Here is a 26746-nt window from a genome sequence, read left to right on the forward strand (position 1 = left end):
AGCTGCCTGGAGGAGAAGGACCTGGGGGTGTATGATAAATATATTATCAATACAGAATCACGGAATGGTTTGGGTTGAAAGGGACCTCAAAACCCATCCAGTCCCACCCCTGCCATGGGCAGGTCCACCTCCCACTGGATCAGGGGCTCCAAGCCCCATCCAACCTGACCTTGGACACCTCCAGGGATGGGGCAGCCACCCCTGCTCTGGGCAACCTGGGCCAGGGCCTCCCCACCCTCACTGTGAAGAGTTTCTTCCCAGTATCTAATCTCAATCTTCCCCCTTCAAATTTAAAGCCATTCCCCCTCGTCCTATCACTCCAGACCCTTGGAAAAAGCTTTCCTGGAGCCCCATCACGTCCTGTAGCTCAGTCCTAGGCCACAGTACTGAGCCCTACAGTGCTTCGCATGGCACACCACCAGTCAGTACTTTCTACAGGATCCAAAGTTCCATGTTCTGGATCTCTAAAAATACATTAAACTCGGTAATAAATGTAGGAAAAAGAATAAGTAATGCAGAAGTTCAAGAAATCCCTTTTGATACTTAAAGTGGAAAACATGTTTATTAACATTCTTTCAAGCTTTCCTTATTCAAGGCCATATAAAAAAGATCTCTGCATTTTGATTATATGTACGTGTTTACTTTCTACATAGTTACAGAGGTATTAGATATCGCTGACTTCTGTCATCATACACTGGTAAGCACTGAGTCCTGTTAAACAGTTTTAAGCACTTGTTCTCAAATCAGGTATTCGAAAAGAACAATTTTTCTATGTACACAGCTGAGTGGCTAACGCAGCAGGAGATGCCCTCGCTAAGAGGTACGTGAGTTGAGGAGCGATGGAATACTTACCGAAAGTTACCCCCTCTCCCTCCCGCATCGGCACTGGAAACCAGGCTGCATCACAGTAGCAAGTAGGGATAATGAACGTGTTTACCGTGGACTTTACCTTGTGACTTGCTCAGAACTAAACAGATTCTAGGTTTCCTTATCAATCCAGTCAATGCTTAAACTCAAGCTACTGTGCCAAACTCCAAAGGATTATTTGGAATCACTGCTTTGAGATCAGAGTTTCTTCTGCTTTGTTTCAATGCAACAGCACAAAGAACATCGATCCGTTCTATGTTTTTCTTACGGTAGCGGTGACAGTTTTTAGGAAAACTCTATACAAACATGCAAATACATTTCTGTTGGGCTTAAGGGGTAACACAAACCCTAGGTGTAATAAATACTGCTATGGGCATGACCCAGTTGTAGCTACAAAATGGAAAAAGATTACTTCCAGATAGATCCCAATTCAACAAGACACGTTTAGAGCTTGTGAGATATTTCTATCAATATAAACTATTAACGTTACTTGTTAGCATTGTGAAGTCCAGTTAAACTGTTCGTTTTGAGAAGACAGAACGTGTGACTGAATACCTGAATCAAAAAGAAATCTATCCGTAATGATTTAACCATAGTACTACTACATGAACTGCTGCTCCTACTAAAGAAACCAAATGGATTACAGATTAAAATATATTCCCTACGTAGAAGTTTGTAAAGTATAGCCTTAAGAACTCTCGTTCATACTCTAGCCATCGTTAGTAGTCTCAAACGGTATTTGCCACTCTGTACTCCCTTTCATCACTGGGCTGTAGCTGAACCACTACGCTTTCTTCATTCGCTCCATTTTCTGCATCACTGCTATCGATATTGTCATTGTCATCTTCCTCGTACTCCGAGGACTCGGTCACGTTCTGGTGGGAATGAGATTCTGACAAAGCCCCAAATGACTGGGTGCTAACAGAGGCTAACGGTCTAAGCAAAGGAGTATTTTCAGATACTTCGTTCTCCTCTTGACTGCTGTCTGTTTCGGAGTCAGAGTCCCCCTGCGAAGGGACCACTTTCTGCTTACACACAGGACACGTCTTCTTTGTTTTGGTCAGCCACGGGTCCACACACTTGCAGTGATATGCTGTTAGAAAACACAACACGAGCAGGTCGTCATCCGAAGTGAAAAGGACAAGGAACCCGTCTACATTGTGTTTGTTTGCAGGAGAATTGTAGAATTCAATTAATACAGAGAATTCCAGTTAAAAGTTTGTTGCCATGCAAACTGTCTGTCCGTTAACAAGATGACAGAGATGGTTCACCTGCATTCCTAAGATAAAAATTGCTTTGCTAAGACAGGGTCTATGTTTGCTTCTGCAGGGCTGTTTTCCTTAGAAGAAGCTGGCCCCATGCAGGAGAACACATGAAGGTGTCTGGACTCTCCTTAGGCTGTTTCGGCCATCAAAAAAGGAGACTGAGGGGAGACTTTACGACTTTCTACAACTACTGGAAAGGAGGTTGTAGTGAGGTGGGGGTTGGTCTCTCCTCCCTATCCTCACTGTGAACAGTTTCTTCCCAATGCCTCATCTAAATCTTCCCCCTTCCAATTTAAAGCCATTCCTCCTCTTCCTGTCACTCCAGGCCTCTGTGAAAAACCCCTCCTCAGCTTTCCTGAAGCCCCTGTCAGCTCTGGAAGCTGCTCTAAGGTCTCCCTGCAGCCTTCTCTTCTCCAGACTCAACAACCCCAGCTCTCTCAGCCTCCTCACCACAGAGATGCTCCAGCCCTCAGATCATCTTTGTGGTTTCATATCTGTTCCAGCAGGTTAGCGACACATTCTCCACAGGAACTGATAGCGCTGTTCTGGGGCTTTTTGTTTGGTGGGGTTTTTAATTTTACTTAATATTTATCAGCAATCTTTAAAACTAGTGCTCAGATCTAGCTGACTTTGCAGTCCCTGGCTGGGACAGATGCTATGGATTTGTTCTTGCCCTTCTGAGAACTCCTTCTTTGTCAGCTCTTTTGAAATTGCTTTTTATGAATGAGGATCTACAAAGCTCAGTCTGTCATCTACTGTGCTTGCTGTGGATACAAGGCCAGAGCAGCAGCTGCTGTTTTATTAAATCTCTTGGTGACGCGGTATTTGCTGTTGCAGTGCCTGGTCAGAGCACGAATTTAATGAGAAAAAGCTGGACAATGCTGCACCCAGCCAAAACGGCTGTGACACAGTTAATAGAGGGGGAGGTGGAGAGCAGATCTCAAGCTAGGAAGGATGAATTCAATCTTTTTGGTAGATCTTACACAGCTTCTATCAAAAAAATGTTTAAATTTAGAGATGCTCTTGGGCCCAGGCCTTTCCCAGATTTCTAGGTATAAGCTCTTGAAACACTCCTTGTACTTGTATGCACTTTGCTCAGGGACATGGTTTAGGGGCAGACAGGAATGGTTGGACTTGATGATCCCAGAGGTCTTTTCCAACCTGGTGATTCTACGAAGTGAAGAGCAGCCTTGTCTCGTGGCGGACTGCTCAATGTACCTTCCGCAGTGGGCTGTGCCTGAGAAAGGCTGTTCAGACAGCGCACGACTTGTCACAGTGCAAATATCCCACTGGTTTTGCACTGGCAACGCTGACTTCAAAGTCAAGGCAGTGGTCAACACAGCTTCAGACTACAGGACAGACTTCAGACAGGCTACAGCCCTTCATCTCTGTCTCGATGTCTCCGATAGTTCAGTTACGTTTTACAGTGTAATTGTCTCGGAGAAAGCGCACGTTTTCAGTGAAAAAGTAACTCTAGCATGTGTTTTCCTGTTAAAAGCAGCCATTTAGGGGAGAGCGGCAAGCTAGAATTTTCTTTCATGTGTACATCCAAAGGAAAAAGCAACGCAGGAATGCTGGCCATTTTTGCTTTTAAAGAATGAAAAAAAAAAAAAGCATGCACTTTTCCCAATTTGTAAATAGATTCCTGAATATTAGCAAAAGTCAATGTTATAAATCAACTAACAAACATATTCACTGTGATTTTTAGACCTGGTGTTTTAGAGAGCTGTTTTAATACAAGTACTAAACCTAAAAACCTAAAAACAAGTACTAAAAACTAAACCTAAAAACAAGTACTAAACCTGCTTACCATGAGAACACGGAAGGATTCTGAGCTTATCTCCATCCTCGTATTCATCCAGACAGATGGCACACACGTCGTATTCGTCTCCTAAAGCACATAATTGAGAATTCGTTTAACTTCAAAAGATTTGCACTAGACCTTTTCAAACACACCCACACAGGTTCTCTTGGTTAGCTTCACACATTCCCTGTCCAGGCCAGGGCCAGGTTCTCTGATGTGACAGGGCTAACTGTGCTAAATTTCTCTCCTTATAAGGACAACAATGCCTTCACTGCCCCTGCAGGTTAATAAAAGATGTTTTGAACTAGCCAAATTGTTCTCTCTAGAATCTTCTATCACTCTTATTAAAAGATAAGGATTTCAAATACAGGTTTCACTAAAAATCACAGAATGGTTTGGGTTGGAAAGGACCTCAAAGCCCATCCAGTCCCACCCCTGCCATGGGCAGGGACACCTCCCACTGGCCCAGGGGCTCCAAGCCCCATCCAACCTGGCCTTGAGCCCCTCCAGGGATGGGGCAGCCACCCCTGCTCTGGGCAACATGCTCCTTCACACACATCTTGCCACTTGAACGCATCCAACACTGCTACTCGCTGTCTCTAGGTGGGGCTTCTCCTGTTAAGCCAGCAGCACTTTGGACACTGAACCTTCCAGGCTTAACCCCGTGCAGTACCACATCGCTTCTTCACAAGCAGCAGCCTGCTAGCGCTGCCCACTCTCCAGACCATGAAGCATTCTTTAGATGCCCAGACAACAGCAAACCCGAAAAGAAATGGGTCTGACCCAGCTGGCCTCTCCCCCTGGGAAGGGGACACTGTCACACGGCTGGAAGCACATGTGCCAGCCGACTGCACTGCGAGCTTTTCTATCACCTGACCAGCACATGTTTGGTTGAGGGACTGGGTAGTTACAGGGTCAAATGATCCAACGCATATTTGTACATCCTACCGTAAGGGCAGTCATCTGGTCAGCTTGTGGTGCCGGGGTGCCTGCCTCCAGCTTACACACTTTATGGTAAATAAAGGCACCCACAAAAGCATCTCTGAGAGGACTCATCAAACCCCACCTTGCTCAGAGAATGGACACACCAGAGACAGCCCCCATGTCCCTGGGGGAGCCCAAAATGACTAAATCACTCTTGCTGCGTATTGGGGCTAAGTATTTGGAATGGCAGTCCTAGCCCACTGCCTGTTCCCCATCTTCACAGCTGCTCTGTCATCTCCCACTGCTCAGCAGTTGATGTTTTCACTGTCGGCAGGGCTAGCTAAGAACCTGAGTTCTACTGTACAGCAGAGGAGCTAGAGAAGGAAGGAGATGTAGATCGACAGAAAGAACGTGCAGAGAAGGCTTCGTCTCTCATGTACCAAAACACAAATAGGAAAGGCGTGCAGGGACAGAGACCCCCATAAAAGAAAGAAAGACTCTGTGATATTGTCACCTCAAGGTAAAAGCAAGAACGGTTGAGATGGTGAATCTTGTTTCTGGGGCCCTTCAGGGTAGCTTTCTCCATGTCCTCCCAACCTCTTCCAGTTCCTTCTGAATTCCACCTAATCTGAGCCCCATCCGCCCCACAGTGTTATCTCATCCAGCCCTTCCCTCCTGCCCCCACCTAAGGAGCTACAGAAAGCTAACAAACAACACCAAAGACTCAGCAGCGAGGTGGAACACGTTGCCAGGGTCACCACAGAGTTCAAGGATTACATGAAACTCAAGTTTTGGGGAAGGAGAATCTGAAAATCCAGTTCTGGAATCCTCAACATAAGAAGGGTCTGGAAATGTTGGAACTGGTCCACAGGAGGGCTACAACGATGATCTGAGGGCTGGGACACCTCTCCTCTGAGGACAGGGTGAGAGAGCTGGCGTTGTTCAGCCTGGAGAAGAGAAGGCTCCAAGGAGACCTTACAGCGACCTTCCAGTACCTGAAAGGGGCTACAAAAAAGCTGGGGAGGGACTTTTTACAAAGTCTTGTAGTGACAGGACAAGAGGGAGTGGCTTTAAATTGGAAGGGGGAAGATTTATATGAGACATAAGGAAGAAATTCTTCACAATGAGGGTGGGGAGGCAGTGGTCCAGGCGCGCACCACAAACTGAAAAAGACATTAACTGACTTTCTTGAAGCAAGGTTTTCCTTGTGAATTTCTCTTTACAACGTAATTTACTTTATATTTTTGTTTTGATCAGATTTCACAGGGAATAAAATTAATATTAGCTTTATTTGCTTAAGATAATTTTGTAGAGTTAATTTTAAATCCATAGCACTAGGTTGTTAAAGCAAGGTTCAGTCAACCCTGCAGAGGAAAACTTTTCCTTCTCCTTATGAGGCTGACTCACATTGCACAAATATCCTGTATCTGTTCAAACCGAACATCTGCTTCACACAAAGTGAGAGCAACATCATTAATAATGCAGGTTGAATTTTCAGGGGCAAAGAACAGTCAATGGTTCTGTCCTTGAATCCAGGCATATCCCCTAACATGGTCTTTGTAGCTCGGCAAATACATTCTCTATTGACAGGTGTTATGCAGTAATAAGCCATTTCAATGAAACACTTTTTCTACCTTTTCTTCTCACACCTTGCAACAGAGGACAGGAGGAGAGAGTTGTGGTTGTTCAGCCTGGAGAAGAGAAGGCTACAGGGAGACTTAGAGCAGCTTCTAGTGCTGAAAGGGGCTCCAAGGAAAGCTGGAAAGGGGCTTTTTACAAGGACATGAAGTGATAGGACTAGAGGGAATGACTTTAAATTGGAAGTGGGAAGAGTTAGATTAGACATTAGGAAGAAATTCTTCACAATGAGGCCGGGGAGGCCCTGGCCCAGGTTGCTCAGAGCAACTGCCCCATCCCTGGAGGGGTTCAAGGCCAGGCTGGATGGGGCTTGGAGTAGCCTGGGCCAGGGGAAGGCGTCCCTGCCCATGGCTTGGCAGTGGACCTGGATGGGCTTTAAGGTCCCTTCCAACCCAAACCATTCTGTGATTATCAGTCTGGAAACTGATAAATACTAGTGGCACATGAATTGCGTGACAGAGCCCCATCCGATCTGACTGGGAATGTTTCCAGGGATGGGACATCCACCACCTCTCTGGGCAACCTGTGCCAGGGCCTCACCATAAAAAATTTCTTCCTTCTATCTAGTTTCAATCTCCCCTCTTGTCCTATTATCATAAGCCCTACTAAAAACTCTGACCTCCAGCTTTCTTGGGAGCCCTTTTCAGCACTGGAAGCTGCTCTAAGGTTGCCCTGCAGCCTTCTCTTCTCCAGGCTCAACAACCCCAACTCTCAGCGTGTCCTCAGAGGATGGCATTCTGATAATTTTTGTGGCCCCTCTGGCCCCGCTCCAACAGATCCTCGCCCTCCCTGTGCCGAGGGCCCCAGAGCTGGAGTTCCACATAATAGAAATGATGCCTCACAGTGAGCGACTGCTGTGGTCACTGTTACCAAGAGTGTGACAAGGAAGTTTTGTGGCACTTCTGTACTGATGTTGTGATATATTAAGCAACATTTTAACCCTGAGCCACAGCCTGCACATGCTGTCTGCTCTGCTTCCTTAAAGAAACATCAGAGCTACTATGTTTCGGTGAGAATAGGGTCAAGTCAAACCTTCTGTGTGCTTTCACTTCAAACTCTCAAGAGTACTCAAAATTATTTCCAACTACAAATCTCCTCAATTTAGAGGGTTTTTGGTGTTAAAAACAACAAGGTCCAATGAGCTGGACAAAGAACGAACCACTTGCCTTTCTTAAATTTATGCACAGGAAGTTTCTTAAGCTGATCCTTCCTGAGTCGATTCCTTCTTGCTCGGTGTCTGTCTTGCACGAATTTTGTGATCTGGAAACAGTCACAGGAAAGACAACAGGAACAGTAAATTAAAACAACAGGAGAACAATAAAAGTTTTGATTTATGAGTCTCCACACTATGTGACTGGAAAGGGAACCCCAGCTGAAAATGAACCACCTCTTCCCTTTCCTGGACACAAGGATGAAGCCAAACAAGCTAAAAGGATGTTCTCAACAACCATGGCACTCGAAACTGAAAATCCACAAGCTTGGTTTGTAAAGGAAAGAGGAAAAAAAATATGTCCATACTCTATAAAATAATGGCAGTTTCTAACCCTAGCATGTGATATGACATTCTCTATTGAATACGATTACAAACAAATAAAAAAACAGCTTTAACCACAGAACAGACACAAACAAGTGTTTTGACATTTGCAGAGGTTCTCTACACCCACCTACGCTGTGGAAAAGGTAAAGACTGAGAATAGTAATATCAAAACAGCATTAATATATCTGACTTCAGAAAAACCTGGCAGGCACTGATATACTTCACAACACAGTATTTTCAATCAAGTATGAATATATGCATATTATGGACAAATGTTATTACGACCATTTTAAGATGTAATTGGTTTTGGCAAAATAAAACCTATTTATTCTTCTGCATCATGTCTGGCTTCACTTTCTAAGCCTTTCTGGATCCAAGCTCTTCATTCAGGCTCTTTTTACAGCTAAACAATCAAGTGCCTGCATGAACTGCACTTTGCCTTCTATAATTCAGATATTCAGTAACAATCAGAGCCTCACATTCATATATCAGTTAAAAACAAGACTTTCTGAAAGAAGCAGGGCTAAATCCACAAATTAACGAAGACCAAATCCAACCTGGAGCCTCCCAGGGATCAAGTTCACTGTACCAATTAATTATCCAATGCTCTAATCTATCAAGATCTCTCTATGCTCAAGGGAACCAATATCATCTAATCTGGCACTGTCGGCAAACTTAGCGTGCACTCAACTCCTGTGTCCAGGCGATAGAAGCACTGAAAAAGAACTGGCTGTAAGCTGAACTCTGACAAACACCACGAACGCCTGGCTGCCAGCCAGAGGACACCCCGTTTACTGCAACTCTTTGAGCCCGTCCCTTTAGCCACCTGCTCACCCACTGCTTTGCGTACGCACCTAGCTTTACAGTGGGCATTTTGTCCAGCATCTTGTAAGAGAGTACCAGAAGTTTTGCTAAAAATAAACTCCAAAGCAAATGGATGCAGAAAACTGCTGTCTTCATAGTGAAGGAAACGTGCAACTCTAGGGACAGGTGGCCTTTCAGTGGGATTAGCCTTGTGATTGGTACACAACTCCAGTTCCTTGCTACAGTCACTGGTGCAAAGTGGTTTGTGATTCAGTTCAGTTCTTGGCCTGAAGGTGACAGCACTGAAGCCCATAAGGAATTTTTGCAACTCAGTTAACACCACCTAAAACCAAAAGCAGCCAAACTGGTGAAAATCTCTGAAGCAAAACATGAAGAAATATCCTGAGAGCAAAAGCGATCTCTTATTTCTGAATTCCCAGAGTGGTGGTCATCGTAGCAGCCAAGCTCACACTCCTCATGATTACAGTTTTCCTGTGTGTGTCCCTTCACCAGCTTTCTCTTCTGTGGTAACCTTCTAAACCCCTCTTTAAACAGGAGGCCCTGTAACTATTCTGACTGCCTTTCTCTTCATTCTCCAATCAGCATCTCTTCTGAAAAATCATGTGTCAGTGCTTCACATCGTATTTTGACACGATGCAAAGCCAGTACTTATGATTTCTGAAATGATATCACAGTCCCTTTCACGGCCTTCTTCACTTCAGCTCCTAGATGACCAATGCTGTGTGTGACTTCTCAACTCAGGGGGATTACAAAGAGATTGTTAGTGAAGGTCAGCTTGGAATACTAATGGTCTGGAAACAACAAACGTTCACAGGATATTATCCCTACTGACCTCTCTCTTTAAAAATAACACCTCTCCTTATCTGAAACTGTGGACCTTGAGGATACTGCAGGGTAACACATTCACCTGATTAACTGTGAAGGCCTCTTCATTGAGGTTATCACTAGAATGTCAGGCAAAGCACTGGTGGATTTTACACCACCTCTAGTTGATCTTCTGCTTTGTTTAATAGAATCACAGAATGGTTTGAGTTGGAAGGGACCTTAAAGATAATCTAGTTCCAAGCCCTTACAGTGCGCCAGGACACCTCCCACTGGACCAGGCTGCTCCAACCCCATCCAATCTGGCCTTGAACACCTCCAGGGATGGGGCAGCCACAGCTTCCCTGGGCAACCCCAGTGCCTCCCCGTCCTCATAGTGAAGAATTTCTTCCTAATGTCTCATCTTCCAATTTAAAGCCATTCCCCTCATCCTGTCACTCTGGGGTCTGGAAAAAAGTTCCTCCTAGGAGACCTTATTGCAACCTTCCAGTATCCGAAAGGGGCTACAGAAAAGCTGGGGAGGGACGAGAGGTCCAGTTGGAGACATCCCCGCGTACAGCAGGGGGTTGGAACTGGATGGGCTTTAAGGTTGCTTCCAACCCAAACCATTCCATGATTCTACGATTCCATTGCTGCATCCTTTCATTTAAGTTCAGTGACATTTCTGTGATGATTTGTTTGAAAAATGCTTTTATTAGAAGAAGGAACTTACCATAAATATGACGATGAGAATAAGACAGATCCCTACTATTATTAGGAAGGGGATTAAGTAGTACTCCAAAGGAAGACTGAACTCTGGGACTAACACAACATGGCCACTGTGGGAAGAAAAAGACAACACTTTCTAAATAGGTTAGAATTCAGCAAACACTGAATTGAAGAATAAAATACAGTGAAAAAGATTAAAAGAAAAGGTTATCACTAGAGACACTAAAGGAATACCTACCTGTGCACAACACAAAAAATTCAGCTGATACCCACATAACGTAAAGCAAATTAAATAAAAGGATAAAACAGTATTTCTGGAGTTAAAACTACCTACTGACTTCAGTCAGAAACAAATCTAAAGCAGCCAGGAAAACACTATATAGCTGCTTGCATAGCAGAATGAGAAAAGTAACATGACTATCAAGGGCTTGTGTGAAGTTGTTCTCGTTTACTAAAGCACTTCAGGTTATACGGGAGGTTTAGATTCAAATTATGAAGCAAGGTGAAGTGCATCATTCACCCTTTGGAGACTCAATAAATTACCGTCCAGTAACCAAACAAGTTCCCAGAGAACCTGATATGAGGCTGGAAATCTGGTATCTGAACAACAGCATTTATTGATACTCAAGGAAGTAAAATCCTATTATTATGCCGTTGGCATGTGCAGTCAGAAACACTTGAGAAATTACAATATACAAGTGTGCCACCAGTGCTACAACCACTACACAGGTGGAGCCATATTTTACTTATCAGTTAGTTGCATCAGCAAGGTATCTACTTAAGAATGACACAATCTATTTGTTCTGATTAATTCTGTGAAAGACAGAGACCTGAAGAACCAGGAACGTTAGACTAATGATGCTTTCTGCCCATTGCTCTCATTGCACAAAGCTTCTCCTGGAATACCTACAGTTTCTGCCATCACAACATCCTATTTTAAATCCATAAACATTAAAGAGGCAATGACTTTATGCAAGGAATAACACAGCTGCACATGAGGTACTCACCCCTTCTCATAAGTAAATTCTTCTTTAAGAGAATTAGCTGATGTCTCGCCAATAAAGACAGAAGGAATGTCAATCTTCTTTAAAATCTCAACTGCATAAGAAAAGGCAGGAAAATAAAACTATTATTAGGCAGACACCTTAAGGCACAAGACTTGGACACTGAGACTCCCACAACGTGAAGACATATTTTAACATAGTGACACACATTGCTGCACATGCATTCTACATCTTTACAACATAGAAGAAGTGGTATTATTTCCTACTGAACACCTAGGGACTTTATTGCAGGTATGGAAATCAAAAATCTTAATGGAATACTTAGAGGGAGTACAAAACAAAAATATTTTGACAAAAGGAGGTATCAGAGTAAGTTTAACCAGAACATTCACTCAGACACTTGATAAAATCACACAATTCCATTTCCAGAGTTTCTGGCAACTCATACGACTCTCATCCTCAACTGTAAATTTCAATTAATCTTTCTTCCCTCCTTTTCACCTTAAACATAAATGAACACACTGGGAACTGCTAAGGCTAGAAGGTCAAAAGGAAGAAAGAAGAGAATGAACCAATGCCACATTTTTATTTCAGTCCCCAGAAACTAGACGGAACTGTTTCCCTTTCTCGGCTTACTCATGAAGGCAATAAGCTGCTCAAAAGATGCATCACAAACGAGGAATTATTATGATGAAAGATAAATCGCATATTCTAGAAAACCACCTCCTGGGCTTCACTTCATATTGATTTTCACCTCTGACTTATGCTTCATATTTAAGGGTCAAAGTATCTTGAGTTTAGTCACTATCAAAGTATCCTCAGCTCCCCAAGGCAAAAGCACAAATGGCTTCATGTCACCTCACGCTACTCAAGCCTGCACTTGCTGTGACCTTGTCCTATGTTTTGATTTCTCAGTGCAATCTGAAAATAAGATTCTTGAGGCTTGGGAATTCATTAAAACCACTTTCACACAGCTTTCCGGGCTACTCAGCTGCCATTCAGTTTGCTGAAAGTTCATTTCCTAGTTTACTCAATGGTGTTTCCACTTGGAAAGACTTTTTGTTCTCATTCATGTTCAGGTTCCATATTGAGCAAGCTCAAAAACTGGACAAAAAAAACGAGGTGCCAAAACAAATTCATAACAGCACTGTAGCACAAAAAACATATACTATAAACCAAACCCATACCATAAACCAAAACCAATATTTGCCTAGATTACAAGATGTCCTGAGCATATTCGCTCCATGAAAGGTTAAAATTGGAAGATTTGGCATCAGAATCAATCAGAAAATGGTGCACTGGTCTCCAAACATAACCTGTATTCATATGAAATTAGAATCCATGTGCCCAAAGGAAGAGAAAAATGTACACAACAGTAACAACAAAATGGAACTACCAATAAATACTAAAAAAGTCATATTTTAACGTTTGATTTCCTTCCAGTAAGGTGGTTTTTTTTTTACTTTTCCTATATTTTTCTTACTTAACAACACATCAGCTATTTTCCACATCTGCCATATAAATCTCTCATAAATTTAACCATTTAACCCAGAACACTTGAACTAAAATTTAAAGGAAAATGCTCGAAGAACGTACAAATTCAATGTCACAAATAACACTGAAGTATACACACACATGTTCTTATACAAGTATCTCCCATTTTAAAATGTTAACAGCAGGAGGATTTCTGGTTGGGGTGTTTTTTTTCTAAGGATTTTTTGTTTGTTTCAGGTTTGTGGAGGTTTCTTTTTGTTCTTTGGCTGGTTTTGTTTGTCAGGGTTTTTTTTTTTTAAGTGAGAATTGATCTTAATACTGATTTTCATATTGTCCACTCTAGTGGATGAAATGACTTTCAAACAGGAGAGAAGAAGTGATACCTGTACTTACTGTCGTTGGATCCCATGCTTATGAGGTCATCTGAATCAACATTGTGAACTATAGCTGCCTTGTATCCAGCTCTCTGTGCATTTAATACCTAGAAGCCACACAAAATCCTTATTAGAAAGTCTAAAGTCTCAAAACACAGCAACCTACCACTCCTTTCTAATATTTACAACTTTCTGTAAGTTATAGCATTAGTACAACTTCATTTGCACTGATAGAAGAAGTGATACCTTTCAAAATAACATCAGGGATTTATTCTTACACTCAAGTAATTATGTTATTTTTCCAGAAAAATCATCAATACTGTCTGTAGTTTGTACATAACTTAAAAACAGGATTAGAAATTTTCTATGAGTACATAAAAATAATATTTAATGATCATTAAAAATATAAGTGCTAAATTATATTGGTAATCAGGAATTCCCACTTGACAGCTTGTGAAATCACATGGAAAAGTACAAAACCAGAAACGTGGAAACTACAAACATATTGCATGTCCGTTCTGTCTCAGATAAACACTGGGGTTCTGTCAGCACAAGCAAAGCCTAAGGTTCAAGTATATATGCACACACAATACACACATGTCCCTATATACACACACCCCCTATACACATCCACATCCACCCCAATCTACACACACACCTATATATATATTTATATTTTTATATATGTGTATATATACACACACCATGCCCCCAGCTTCTCAAGAGACAAACAATCACGATGAAAAAGAGATGTAAAGCTGGAGAACTTCCATTGATTGTTCTTAAAAAAGGGTCTTTAGGTGAAGCTTGAAATACGAAGCCTTCTTGTATGCTGCACAAGAGCAAAGATAGCAGCTTTCCAATGCTCTTCAGAATGTGGAATTCCATGACCAGGAACAGAGAAGTGGTTTTTCTGGGTTAGCACCAGAGTGAAAAAGCTGAAGGCTCAGTCATAAAGCCAACAAGTTGTTTTCAGCAAACAAGTATTTATTGAATTTCTGACTTATTCCCCTAGAAAAATTCTGACCTGATCTTTTACCGTTGTCTTCAGCTGTAACGCTGTCCTGTCAGCTTAAAGGCAGCAATCAGACAGGCAAAAAGGGCATGAAAGACAAGTAGGCATTCAACCTTCCTTTTACCACGAAGCCACACAGACCTGTGGTGACAGGATTTGTAGTGTCACTGCAGAGTCTAACGTGCAGGCAGATTACATGAGCCGTGAGCTGCCTCTACAGCTGGATCTGCAGCCTCAGTGGAATCCACATGTTTAACCACACCACCACAGAACCAAACATACCACATAGTGGCAAACACTGCTGGACCTCCTTCTGCTTCATGAAGTCAACAAGAAATTGAAGAGCCCTGTTTTCCTTAAATCATCCTTTTCTGCCCCATATAGCAAAGTAATTTTCAAGAAAACCAAGTTTTCCAGCCATGCACAAATAATTCTAATTTTGTATTATTGAAAACAAACAAACCCGAGGAAAGCAGCCTGCAGATTTTGGGTGCTTCTACCTTTATCTCCGTTCCCTCTCTCACCTGTGATACCCAGCAGCAAAGTCTAATCAGCAAGAAAAGCCGATATTGCTACTGAATGCTTTCTATTATAAAACCGCAGCAGCCGTTACTCTTAATTCACCACGTAAGCTGGTTTACAACAGCCAAACAAGTAACCTTAAACAAAATCATATTACAATACTACTTTATCCGCCCGTAGAAAATAAAATCCTCCCTTCCCTTCACATCAGTATCCATCCTGATGCCAGATATAGAAGTTCTTCTGAAGCACCAGTCAATTCTTTAAAACCTTGAAAGAGAGTAGGGGCAGAATTGAAAAAGAAAATCTTACCTTGACATCAAAGTTGCACTCAAGCCTTCGAATTAACACAATGAAAGCACTGGATGAGTTGTCTCTCAGTGGAGGAGGGGCTATCGGTTCACATGCATTCTCTGGTTTTGAATTTATTAGGAATCCCTAAAAAGGCACAGAAACAGGAGCTTCATTTCTCTTTGTCTTAACGAAAGGGTTGGCAGATCAGCTTAAGGAAAGAAAACTATCTTTCCATACACTGTACAGCCATACAAATTCTTATTATCAACTCAGTCCTATATCACAGCAAAATCACTGCCACATCCCTGACTATTTATTTTGATTCATCAGAATATTTGGCTGTAAAGAATCAGAAAGTTAGAAATAAAGCAGAGTTTTTCCAGTTACATCACCTGATGCTTAAAACTCTGCCTGTGCCAAACATTTCAGCATAAAAAGGACTGCACATACTACATTAACACGTGGAGCTTTTACCCTGAGAAATAGGGAGTCTAATAAGGAAAACTGATGTCCAAGAGCCTAAAAAGCAGGAACACAAATGCAATACTTGGCAATTAAAACAGGAAACTGAAGAGAGTTACATGTGTGACACCAACACTGCACTGGCACATAAACTGGTACACAAAGACGACAGCACATCAAATCTGCTACAGCTAAACCATTCACACAGGCAGGAAGTTCTGGCAACACCAAACTTGAAGGAATCTTTGGTCTGGTTTTAGGTGACTGCGTTAGCACTCCACCACTGAATGCTCTCCTGACCTCGGGCTTTAATAGCTCCTCAAAACTTCTATAGCTTCTCTCAGAGGAAACCTGCTCCCACGAAAACTGAACACACCGAGACCAGCCCCTCACCATGACATCAGGACTTCAGGCTCAGCTGCACCCTGAAGCTTTCTTCCCTGTTACTGCAAATGTCCCGTGAACACTGCTGATATGGAAATTTATAAAAGACAAAGGCCAGAAGAACACCATGCATACTGCACAATGCTCATTGTTCTAGCCCTAAAGAGAGCAGGCCTCCCCTTCCCTAATAGAATACGCTTGCTTCCTCAGTCAAATCTCTAGATCGCCTGAAAAGGAGCTGCTTTATTAATTAGACTGATATTAATTAGATTGCCTCAGTCAGTCTCTCCACTACAGATTTTGATTACCAAGATACAGAAAAACCGAGACCACACGCCTAGAGGAGGCGTTGTCTCCCCTCCATTTGAAATACGGCTCTCCAGAAGAACAGCTTCCTTTGCAAGGTGTGTGCAGTTCCAGACATATCCTCGAGAGCTTTAAACTCTCAGTTTTCAACGTCAGCTTTATAAAGACACAAGTTGTCACCTGTGTATAAGTAATTATTATTACACATTATACGTATTTATATTTAAAACCAGTCAGTTTATATAAAATACATGTAATTTATACATAAATTGTCAGTTTAAATGTACTTTCAATACATTTTATCCATAAGTATGTAACATTCATAAAGGTTTTAAGCAATTTTGATTCGAGGAATAGCGTTTTGTAATGCAAATATCCCTTTCGGCAGAGAAGCCACACCAGCACTCTCTCCCTTGCCAAGTCTGTGGTGACAGGCACAACATCACACAGTCCGTAACAATTAAAAGCAATATCCACTGCAAATTCTACGCTGATTTGCTGACAGCCAAATTTAGGCCTGTAAGGTTCCCCTGATTCGCACACCAAACACTACCAACGTTACACAGCTTCACGCCAAGTATTTATTCCTTTTTTAACACAAGTGGTGTGTCTGGAACCAACTGCACAAATCACACAAAGCCACATTCAAGAAATGCACACACAGAAACCAAAGGCTAAATGTAACTGGACGGGATTTTTCTTAATGCTACCATGCTCTTAAATATCATTAATTGCGGGGCTGTTCTCCTAAGGATGCAGACACAAATGACTGACTGTTTTAGGACTAGGACACAGAAGCAAAAAGCACCTATTTTTATGCTTTAGCACCAGTTGTTAAAGAATCTGACAGATCTTGTTCTAGAAGTTGCATATTTATTAATCATAAGCATTGAAATATATAACATTTTCATCCTACTTCAACCAAAAGTAATAAAATCTTAATGCAAAGTTTTAATATTATATTTAGAACAAAACCTCATTATTTCTACATAGACGATAACATCTCCCTTTGCAAAGACACAGAGCTGGCCGACAGTTAAAAAGGTTACAATCAAAGCTCCTTAAAACTATTTTTGATGTATTAAATTGGCTCACTACTGAGGCAAATCACTTAATCGCCCTCTGTTTCTCAATATAGTCAGTAAACAACGATACAGCTTTAACACCCCTTCTCCCATGATAAAACCCATTGGGCACGAAAACAAGTGTTCTTGAAGTTCTGTTTGCAGGGGAATTTTTAGAGTTACAGGAATTCCTACAGCAGTTTATTCCTCTTTGGGATTAAATCCAACCTCATGCCTCCAAATCAGCCTCATGTTTACTCACAAATATCACAACACCAAGGGTGCTGAAGAACCTGGGTTTGGGGCCACAGAGGCTACAGACAAGGATTACGAAGCAGCTCATGTGTAAATGAGAGCAATTCTCCTGTACTGGAACCTGGAAGGCAGTCCACCTAAAGATATTTACAGCTCAGAATCCTTCTACAGAATAAAAACATATGTATCTCAGGCATAAATACTGACTCATGCAACATACATGGTGACAGACAAACAAGTCACTGCCAGAAAAACAGCTCCATGCAGCCACTTCCACAACAACAACAAAAAAGAAATGAAACCTGAACTTCACACAAGTAAAAAACTGGGTGCTATTTTTCATTCATTTATTTCTTTATTAAAAATGTTCAACAAGTTCTCCCTCACATACAAAAGCTCTGATTACCAATGTTCCCTTCTTAGGAGAGGAATCTCCTGCTCACAGGCAATAGTTTGTATTGGACCCTTTGCACATTTGTTTTGCTCGAGTAGCAGATTACTTAGTTGTGTATTTACTCTTCTTCAGTACTATGTTCATTTAACTTTTATCTTTTTTTATTTTCCAGAAGTGTTCAGCAGATACAGTCCCCTCTCTCTCTCTCTCTATATATATATATATATATTCAGGATATATATGTATATATGTTTGTTCTTTCTTTTACCTTCAGCCCTTCTGCTGGAAGTCTGTAGCCAAACCTAGCAGGGAGATCATCAAAGGTCTGGGTTCCATTTTCGAGGTTATACTAAGAGAAAGAAATTTTAAAGAGAATTCAGATTTGCAACAAGAGATAAACAGGTAACAAGTGTACATAGAAAAGAAACAACATTGTGTATTTTTAAGATTTAAATATCTACCAGACATAGGAACTCTTATGACCGTGTCCATGAAATCACAAAATTGCTTCTTCCACTCACATGGCAATATCGTTCTTTTCTTATCTATTTGTCAAAACAAGCAAATAATAGAGCTTTTGTTCAATTATCTGTGCGATAAATCTTTCCTTCTACTTTCTACCATTCAAATAACATCAGATTGGCCAAAGAAAAACTACAAACAACCCAAAACAGCAAAAATCCGCAGAGTTGGATTTTACGGGTGTGGGGTTTTTTTGGGTGCTGCTGTTCTTGTTTTTCCTAATGGAGGATCCATACAATAAAAAGCGCAAACTGTATGTACACTGAAATTATTTTCATTAAAAGATGTAAGCCCCTGCTAAAGGCGTGACACAGCAACTGCCTTGAACACATACCAGTTAATAAGTTTTAATCAAGTTTAATGACTCATAACTACTTTCCCATTCATTGTCTCATCCAGTTGCCACACAAGAGGGCCAAGTAAGGATCTTACCCCTCCCTTCAGATGGATAAAATATCTCCTAATAGCCAAACTTAGACAGCAGAACTCAAACTATAGTTTAAAACCAGAATCTTGATTTAACTCTTTCAAACCACAACATTTCAAAGAGCTTCCTTCCCAACAACTTCAACAAAACTGAGGGGAAAGAAGTAGGGATGGAGCTAAATGTAAACGATTTTGTTCTTTGTAACCAACATGCTCCATCAAGCCTTTCCTCCTGATCTTCCATTCCACCACCGCACAGCACAACCCTGCACCAGGACACTGCCCTTCTCCACCCTATTTGCTCATCTACCTTCTTCAAAATGTTCTTCCTGACCTTGTATACTATAAATTTTCCCTTGAATCCCTTAGCAAGTCACAGTTTACACAAGCAGTCAGACACAAACCCACTTCCTTTCACCCCTTATTTAAGAAATAACCAATCGTGCTTCATATACATGTAGTTTATACAAACATAATCCTTCCACTTGACGCTGCGACTATGGGAGGACACAAAGCATAAAAGTACACCTAAATCAGCAGGGATAGGAAGAATTTCTTTTGTTGGTGAACCCAAAACTTCAAGTGGAATTTTGCTCTGCAAAAAAAGCAATCATTAAACCATGAAATCTTTCAAGATTAGATGCTATCTGTATGCCTTCGATTTCATGTGACACAGTATGCAAACATTCCCTCTTCTTCCAAGTATCCCTTAAGCTCTCCACTGGCTCCTTCTCACAGCAGAGTTTTAATTAGTGTCTAGCACATCTCTTCTGATCCTACTTTAAAGATATTCTTGGAATAGATATTTGGAAGTTACAGATCTAAGAATAAAAGAACGTTTCACATGGAAGATTAAATAAAAGAAATTAAACTAAATTTCAAAAATGTCTTCTTTTTTTTGAGGCTGGTGGGGGTTTTGTTGTTTTTCTTTCTAAAGGAGGAAGTACCAAGAATGAAAACCAGGTATTTTATTATGAAAAGAGGAAGCATGGGCTTCGTGAGACAGGAAGGGGGAGAAACAGGTTTACAGGAGAAAGGCAATTTAAAATGTCACAACAGAATGGTGAAGTCAGTTCCACAATAAGGCAACTATCTAGCTGCATTATTTGTTTCTTAAAGTTTTAATCTGCAAAAGGTAGTAATACAATACTTGCAACTTGCAAAGATCCGAATAATTCAATATTCAGCAACCCCACATTACCACTTAGCCTTTAGCTTCAAAGATTGATCACTCTGTTCTCCTAAATTAATTGATAGGATATTGAGAGCTCTCCTGCCTATCGCTGTAACTAGTTGAGAAGAGAGACTAGAATACTTAGGTTGAGTTATATCAGTGGTTTAAGCTCTATCCTAGACACACACAACTCCCTCTCTAAACAATACATAAACCTAGTAATAAATAGCCCAGCCACAACTTTTACCACTGACTCTATATTCATTATACTGTTTATTAGCCTGAGCATTTAAAAATCCACCCACTCCAAAAATATTCTTGTTAATGATAGCAGAGATTTAATACGCCCAGGCATGACATCTACAAAAACTGTACTGACCAGGCTCCCAGCGCACACACAGATCATAACGGCCAGAGATTATTTTGCTTAATTTCTTTATACACTGTTATCTTACAAGTGGCATCCACCATCGAAGCTTAAATTGCTGTCTAAACCAACTAACGATGTAATTCTTTTAACAGCATACAATGTCCTATAGGGTATTTGGTCAGACTGGAACTTTTAAAATCACTGAGGGAACTGAGTGCTTTCAGTCATGGTATTTGGGCTCACATCATTGTGAGCTCACCCGACACATATAATTTATGTCTTTACTGAACTGTCAAGGCAATTCCATTCCAAGCAACTTAGCACAACATTTATTGCACTAACTGATTAATTAATAAAACAGTTTAAAGCAAGATAGAATTTATTTATAGAGATTTCATCTATGTAGGAAAATATTCTCATACTTACTGCTAAAATATCCGCCTCCACAGGTAAAAGATTCAGGAAAGCAAACAACTGAACCGTCAAAATAGTATATATCTGGGTGGCAGACAGCATCAGCATTCCTATTGACAGCAGCATGGTTTATTTAATGCCTGCAACAAAACAAACAGAGAGTCAAGGCATACAGCAGATATTTTCCTCTGTCATTTTACTGGGCTCTTATTGGCTGGCATCTTCTTTAGAAGTACACAAACTGTTACCCTGTGTTTACTTCTGAGAAACAAGCAATCTTTGGTTGATATGATAATTTTAGAGACAGAAGTCTCCTTCACTAAGAGCATACAACCTCCATGGGAATATGTGCCTAAAACACAAAAATTTTAAGAGAATCATAGAATTGTTTGGTTGGAAAATATCTTTGAGATCACCAAGTCCACCTGTACCAAACCAGATCCCTGAGCACTTCAAAAATAGTAGCACTTCAAAAAGCTTTGAGCTGCACAAGAGAATACAAGCAGTGTGCAGGAATGAACGTGCATATGGTATTAATTATCCTTAGACATTCCTAAATGTAATCTTCCCTTCTCCTAGCTCCAATCCAAATCAGCAAAAATTCCTCATGTACTGGAGTTGTTCTACTAAAAGCAATTATTCTAAATATAAACTGGACAAACCAGCGTTACCAACAGGTAACAGACACAAACTAGTTCTGGCAGTTTCAGTGAGAGCTGCAAATGCTCAAACAGGACTGCTGGTCTGGAGAGCAGATTCAGCCTATCAAAGTTGTACATTTTTGGGATCTTTAAAGAACACAGTACTCTGCAAAGCATTCTTGTATGCATTTTGCAAGATCATGGCAATAAAAATAAGTAAATTTTGCTTTTTTTAATAAATCTTCATGAAACTCAGCAGCACAAAGCAACAGCTCTTATCTGGAAATGGAGTGGCATGTTTCCCAACTGAAACTGTTCTTTAACTGCTGATTTATCATTTTTAAAAAAAAAGAGGTTTTTTTTAACGTACTAAAACACAAACTAAGGACCTGAATATCTTCCTTGTGTGAGCAATGATACCTGCACCCTCATTAAAGTCATCGTATTGCGTTACCCTCAACCTGCTTCCCCCAAAAAGCAAAGCCACCCCAAAATCCAAACGTATTCACGAACAGAACTCTGAACTCCCTCTCAAATTTATGGTCTCACAACCCACAAACGTATGAACATGGTGCAAATCTGCAACATTGGCCAAACCTTTTGTTCAATGCAGTAAGAAATGATGTCTCTGCAAAGCTTTAGTCTAAAATGCTCAACACCACATACCCATGGGCATTCAATCCAGTGCAGGTCCTTCAGCTTCTAGTACCAACTAAAGGCAGTTGCACAATACAGCTTCTATCCTGTATAACAATCCCAAAATACAACAACGATAACTGCCATGCCTATATTTTTATATATACACATATATATATATACATAAAATTAAACTGCTGTTTTGTTTGCCTGCTTCCTTCTAGATTTTATGCTTTCCCTTTCTTTTCTGGAGATCTCACGCTCTACCAATTTTGTTTTATTAAAATAAAACTCAACATCAATATACAACTTCACACAAGTGCCAGTCCAACATGCTCTGCACCAACACTCTGGGAAGAGACATGAAAGTACACTTAGCCTACATAAGCATATCACGAGCCTTTATAAGCAAACTGACCTGGGAGATGTTTTCTGAATTTCCATTTTAAAAGAATGCATTTAACCACGGAATAACCTAGACCATTAAAAAGCAGCCTTCCATCTGCAGAATGTGAGAGATCACCACCATCCTTCATTTCTGTGTCATGGTCTTGGGATCTGGCCGTGCTGCTGAAGCCTGGTGGGACTCCGAGGGGTGAGGCACAGGGGGGTCCCTGTGTCATGAACCACACAGGCTCTTCCTCTGCTGGACACAGTCTTGGAGAAGAGTGACAGAGCACTGTCTCATGTAGCAAGATGATTCCAAGCAACACTGCTAACTGAGCAGAGTAATGTTCTAGTATTTAAACAAATTCTGGTTTGTTTGCCTTTCAAGTGCACCATCTTAACCACAAACCTTGTTAGAGCAAGGAATAGCAACGCAGAATTAACATCACTTAGCCCTCAACGGCCCTCGACTTACTCATTTGGGAGAGGCAAGAGGAGCGTACAGCCTGATCACTAATTCTCAAAAAATCTCAGGAACAGTCCCACGGTTGTCGCTGTTAGTAAGAAGCGGCCAGATTCTTAGTGGGGGGAGGAAGGAACCTCCCTTAGCTCTTAGCATTCATGTCTTCCACCACAAAACCACAACCTAATGCAGAAGACCAGGACCCCCACTCTCCACTGACAAGTTACGGCTGACAATACCTCTTTGTACTGTTGCCACAGTCGTCACCCGCTCTCAAAACAGACAACGATCAGCTGTCTACACAGAACCCCAGATTTCTCTCCGGCTTAGGTACAAAATAGCTGTGTGCAGGCAATCCCTTAACAACACAGAAGTAGAAAATATCTTACTCCTCTAATAAAAACTCACACCTAACTGGGATCAGAGGTAGACTGCAAGTGCTTCATGTTACCATTATGGAAACATTTGGATCTCCTCTAACTTCTTTTATTGAAGGAATTAAAAGTACTTAACAAACAATTAAACCCAGTCAACTCATCCAAATTGCATGGCTGTTGAAACCCTCTGAATTGAGGCTTATTTCAGTGGTTCCCTGTGGATTTGGTTTCATTTACTGCAGATATATTTCAGTCTGAAAACTATAACTTTGTTGACTTCAAGAACTCACAGCCCAGACAGCTACAGCCTCTTTGAGAATCTCAGATCACCTAAGAACTCCTCTCTTCATCTCCTGTCCTTTGTGGGCTTTGCAAGCAGAAAGCATTGTCCTATCATTTGAGGTCCTCAACGTGAATTTCCGTAAATGATGGAGATAGATTTGATTTAAACTGATATTAATGTGAAGATAATTAAAATTCACTATTACTAATGGGAGGAAAGAACAGCTGGCATTGTCAAAACCAGTTCTCATGATTCTGACTTGGCTTTGCTTTGTGAAACTTTCAGCTGGTTAGCGGAACAGAAGTTACGGTCACAGGAACTCACAATGAATTATGAAATCCGTGAATTTTTATCTCTAAATCAAGATTTACCAGTCTTGCTCCTCAGCCTGCCCTAACAAAAAGGATGTCAATGAAACTGAAAGACATTTTTACATTCAGAAAAAACACAATATTTTTTACTAGGACAGGAGCAACCATACACTTCAAGCTATCCCAGTAATTCAACCAGTACCGTAAATTCAGCACATGCCTTACAACACAGTGAAAGCATCAAAACACTGTTTAGCAAGGTGAGAAAATACCAGAACTTAAGGTGTGCTTGCAAACAACGGGCATGTAAAGTACAGCCTCCTCCGCTGAGCACGCAAGTAGAGACTCGTCTGGGCCCAAGAACTACTGCCTCAAATGGGAGCAAAAATGCTTTGCAATTCCTGAAATTCCATGGCTCTTTTCTAGACTGTGCTCTTAACTGAACAAAGTTGCTCACAGCATACACAAATATAGGTGTATGTAATGAGGGATTATGCTGGAAATCACACCAAAAGAGTTAAATTTGATTCTGCATTTATCTCCAGCACTTTACACCTGATTTTCCAGTGTCTATAGACAAAGTTGTCCTTAAATAACACTGAAGAGTAGAATTTTTTCTCTTTCCCACTCTGCATCCTAGAACTCATGAAACAAACTAAACCTGGAGAGCAACATCCCATTATCCCAGGCCTGAGAAGAATGACCAGGTCAGAACTGAGGAGGGGAAACGCAAGGTGTGCTGTGAGGAGAAGGGAGGAGTAGCACTGCTGTATGCAGAATAGAAAATACATTTATGATTACACTTCTGAAGAAAGAAGAGAGCAAAATATCCCTTCTCACTTGAGGGCAAGAGTGGCTAAGATAAGCTCCACACAAGAACTGTCAATAAACAGAGAGATCTGCCTGCTGCCCCAGGCACTAAGAACCCTTTGCCGACCTCTCAATACATCAACAGTGTTGTTTGTGTTATTAATAAAGGGCTATGGAACATAGCCCTTTGTTTGTGTTGTTTTTAACACCAACACACAGACTCCCCAATCACGGAATATGCAACCTGAGTGGGAAACGTTCTCCCAGATACAATTCCTTAACCTTGCCAAAACACCAGTTTCATACTTCCCAACGTGAACAAGTCTTATGAGCACACTTAGGACACGTGCCACGCCAAAATTACTCGGCTTGGGACACAGAGCCGATCAGATTATTGAGGTTTTGGCTAGTATCCACAAACTGAGCTCCACAAAGCACATAAAACCCACCAAATTTTCAGAAGGTTTCTTCTCAATTGACTCATTTCACAGAGAAAGACAACACAAACCAATTCCCTGTCTGCATGGTTATATTCATGCTTCAACTCTCTCAAGAAAACAGCTCCTTTCCTTCTCACTGGTGAAAAAACAGCTTGCATATCGGTATTAAAGAAACTTAAATTCTATTTTAGTGCCAAATAGGATTACGTTGCTTATAGCAATGATAAAAATCATACAAATAGAAACTTTCTCCTGTCGCAAACTCAGTGACGACATTCTAATTGGTTTGGGCTGCCATGTCAATACAGAAACAGGGAAGTTCACCCTCCAAAATTCTACAAGTAGAGGATTAAAGGATGTTACACAGATAATATCAATCATTTTCACAAACGTCCCCCAAAAGCCCCAGTGCTTCTGGCTTGTTGCGCTCTGCTGGCACCATTTCATTACTAACCTGAGCCTCCATCTAAGGCACTGAACACACATGGGAAGGTCAGTACCCGGCTCTAGTGAGACGCAGGAATTACTCCTCTCAGGTTGTTTTCACCTTGCCACCAGTAATTTGGCTGTAAGGCTCCAGACTCCACCCTACTCATCACCCGCCCAAGCAAAACCGGTACCGCAAAGCAGATCTAGCCCCAGAGGAACTGCACCAGGCAGTGTCAGGCAGTGTTGTGCAACGCTGGAGCAGGCGTTGGGCCTCCATCAGTTTGGAGAGAGCTTTAGTGTCCTTCCCTTCCCCTTCCCATTTTCCCTCCCCTACTTTCCCTTTTACCCTTCCTTTTCATTCCCTTACCCCCTTCTTTTTCCTCTTTCCTTTCCCCCTCCTTTTCCCTCTTTGCTTTTCCATTCCCCTCACCTTTTCCTTCCCTTTCACTCTTCCTCTTCCATTCCCCTTACATTTTTCCTTCCCCTTCCCTCTTCCTCTTCCATTCCCCTTTCCTGCCCTCCCTTCCTTTCGCTTTCCCCCCTTTCCTCTTCCCCCCTTTACCTTCTCCCTCTCCTCCCTCTCCCCTCTCCTCCTCCCTGGCCCCTCCTCCACCTCCCGCCCCGCCGGCCCCGCCTCGCCGCTCACAGCCCGGAGGGAAAATAAACGCTGCGCAACGGAGCCGCGGGCCCGGCGACTCGACCGCAGCGAAGCCGGCGAAAAAGAAGCGCGAGATCCCTCGGCGGCCGCTCCCCACCCTCCCGCGGACGGGCTCACCTGCGGGCCCGGCGTGGGGCCCGGCGGGGGAGGCAGGGCCGCGCCTCAGGCCGCCGCCATGGCGCTCCGGCTCCACTCCACCACCGCACCGGAAGTCCCGCCCCGCGCCGGAAGTCCCGCCCCGCGGCGCCAGCCCCGCACGTCCGCGGCCGCCCATTGGCCGGCAGGGCTGCCGCTCAGCGCGCCGGCGCGGGACGGGGGCGGGGCCAGGCGCGGGGTCGGGGGGGACTCGAACATTGCGCGGGCTGGACGGGGGGAGCCTTTGCCTCGGGGCGCGGCCTTTACTTTGGGGGCGGAGCCTTTTCCCCGCGGCGAGGAAGGGGATGTAGC

At 42.1% G+C, this 26746-nt stretch overlaps 2 protein-coding genes across 3 annotated transcripts in view; both read right to left on the bottom strand.

The window, feature by feature from the left end:
• The window catches only part of SELENOT (selenoprotein T), a 200760-nt gene that overhangs the window by 162175 nt on the left and 11839 nt on the right, over positions 1 to 26746 (bottom strand). The window lies entirely within an intron of this gene.
• Positions 531 to 26503, bottom strand: RNF13 (ring finger protein 13). 2 transcript variants are annotated; one of them, XM_069864407.1, is made up of 10 exons: positions 26417 to 26503; positions 20877 to 21004; positions 18227 to 18307; positions 15112 to 15237; positions 13282 to 13369; positions 11398 to 11488; positions 10395 to 10500; positions 7665 to 7758; positions 3943 to 4023; positions 531 to 1960 (listed from the first exon to the last, which is right to left on the bottom strand). In XM_069864407.1, exons 2-10 carry the CDS (start codon positions 20988 to 20990, stop codon positions 1596 to 1598), a joined length of 1146 nt encoding a protein of 381 aa, XP_069720508.1. In that variant the 5' UTR covers positions 20991 to 21004; positions 26417 to 26503; the 3' UTR covers positions 531 to 1595. The 2 variants fall into 2 exon arrangements, with proteins under 2 accessions (XP_069720508.1, XP_069720509.1); XM_069864408.1 differs by lacking the exon at positions 26417 to 26503 and adding an exon at positions 25667 to 25764.

The sequence above is a fragment of the Phaenicophaeus curvirostris genome, chromosome 10 (genome assembly GCF_032191515.1).
Source record: "Phaenicophaeus curvirostris isolate KB17595 chromosome 10, BPBGC_Pcur_1.0, whole genome shotgun sequence".
NCBI lineage: Eukaryota > Metazoa > Chordata > Aves > Cuculiformes > Cuculidae > Phaenicophaeus > Phaenicophaeus curvirostris.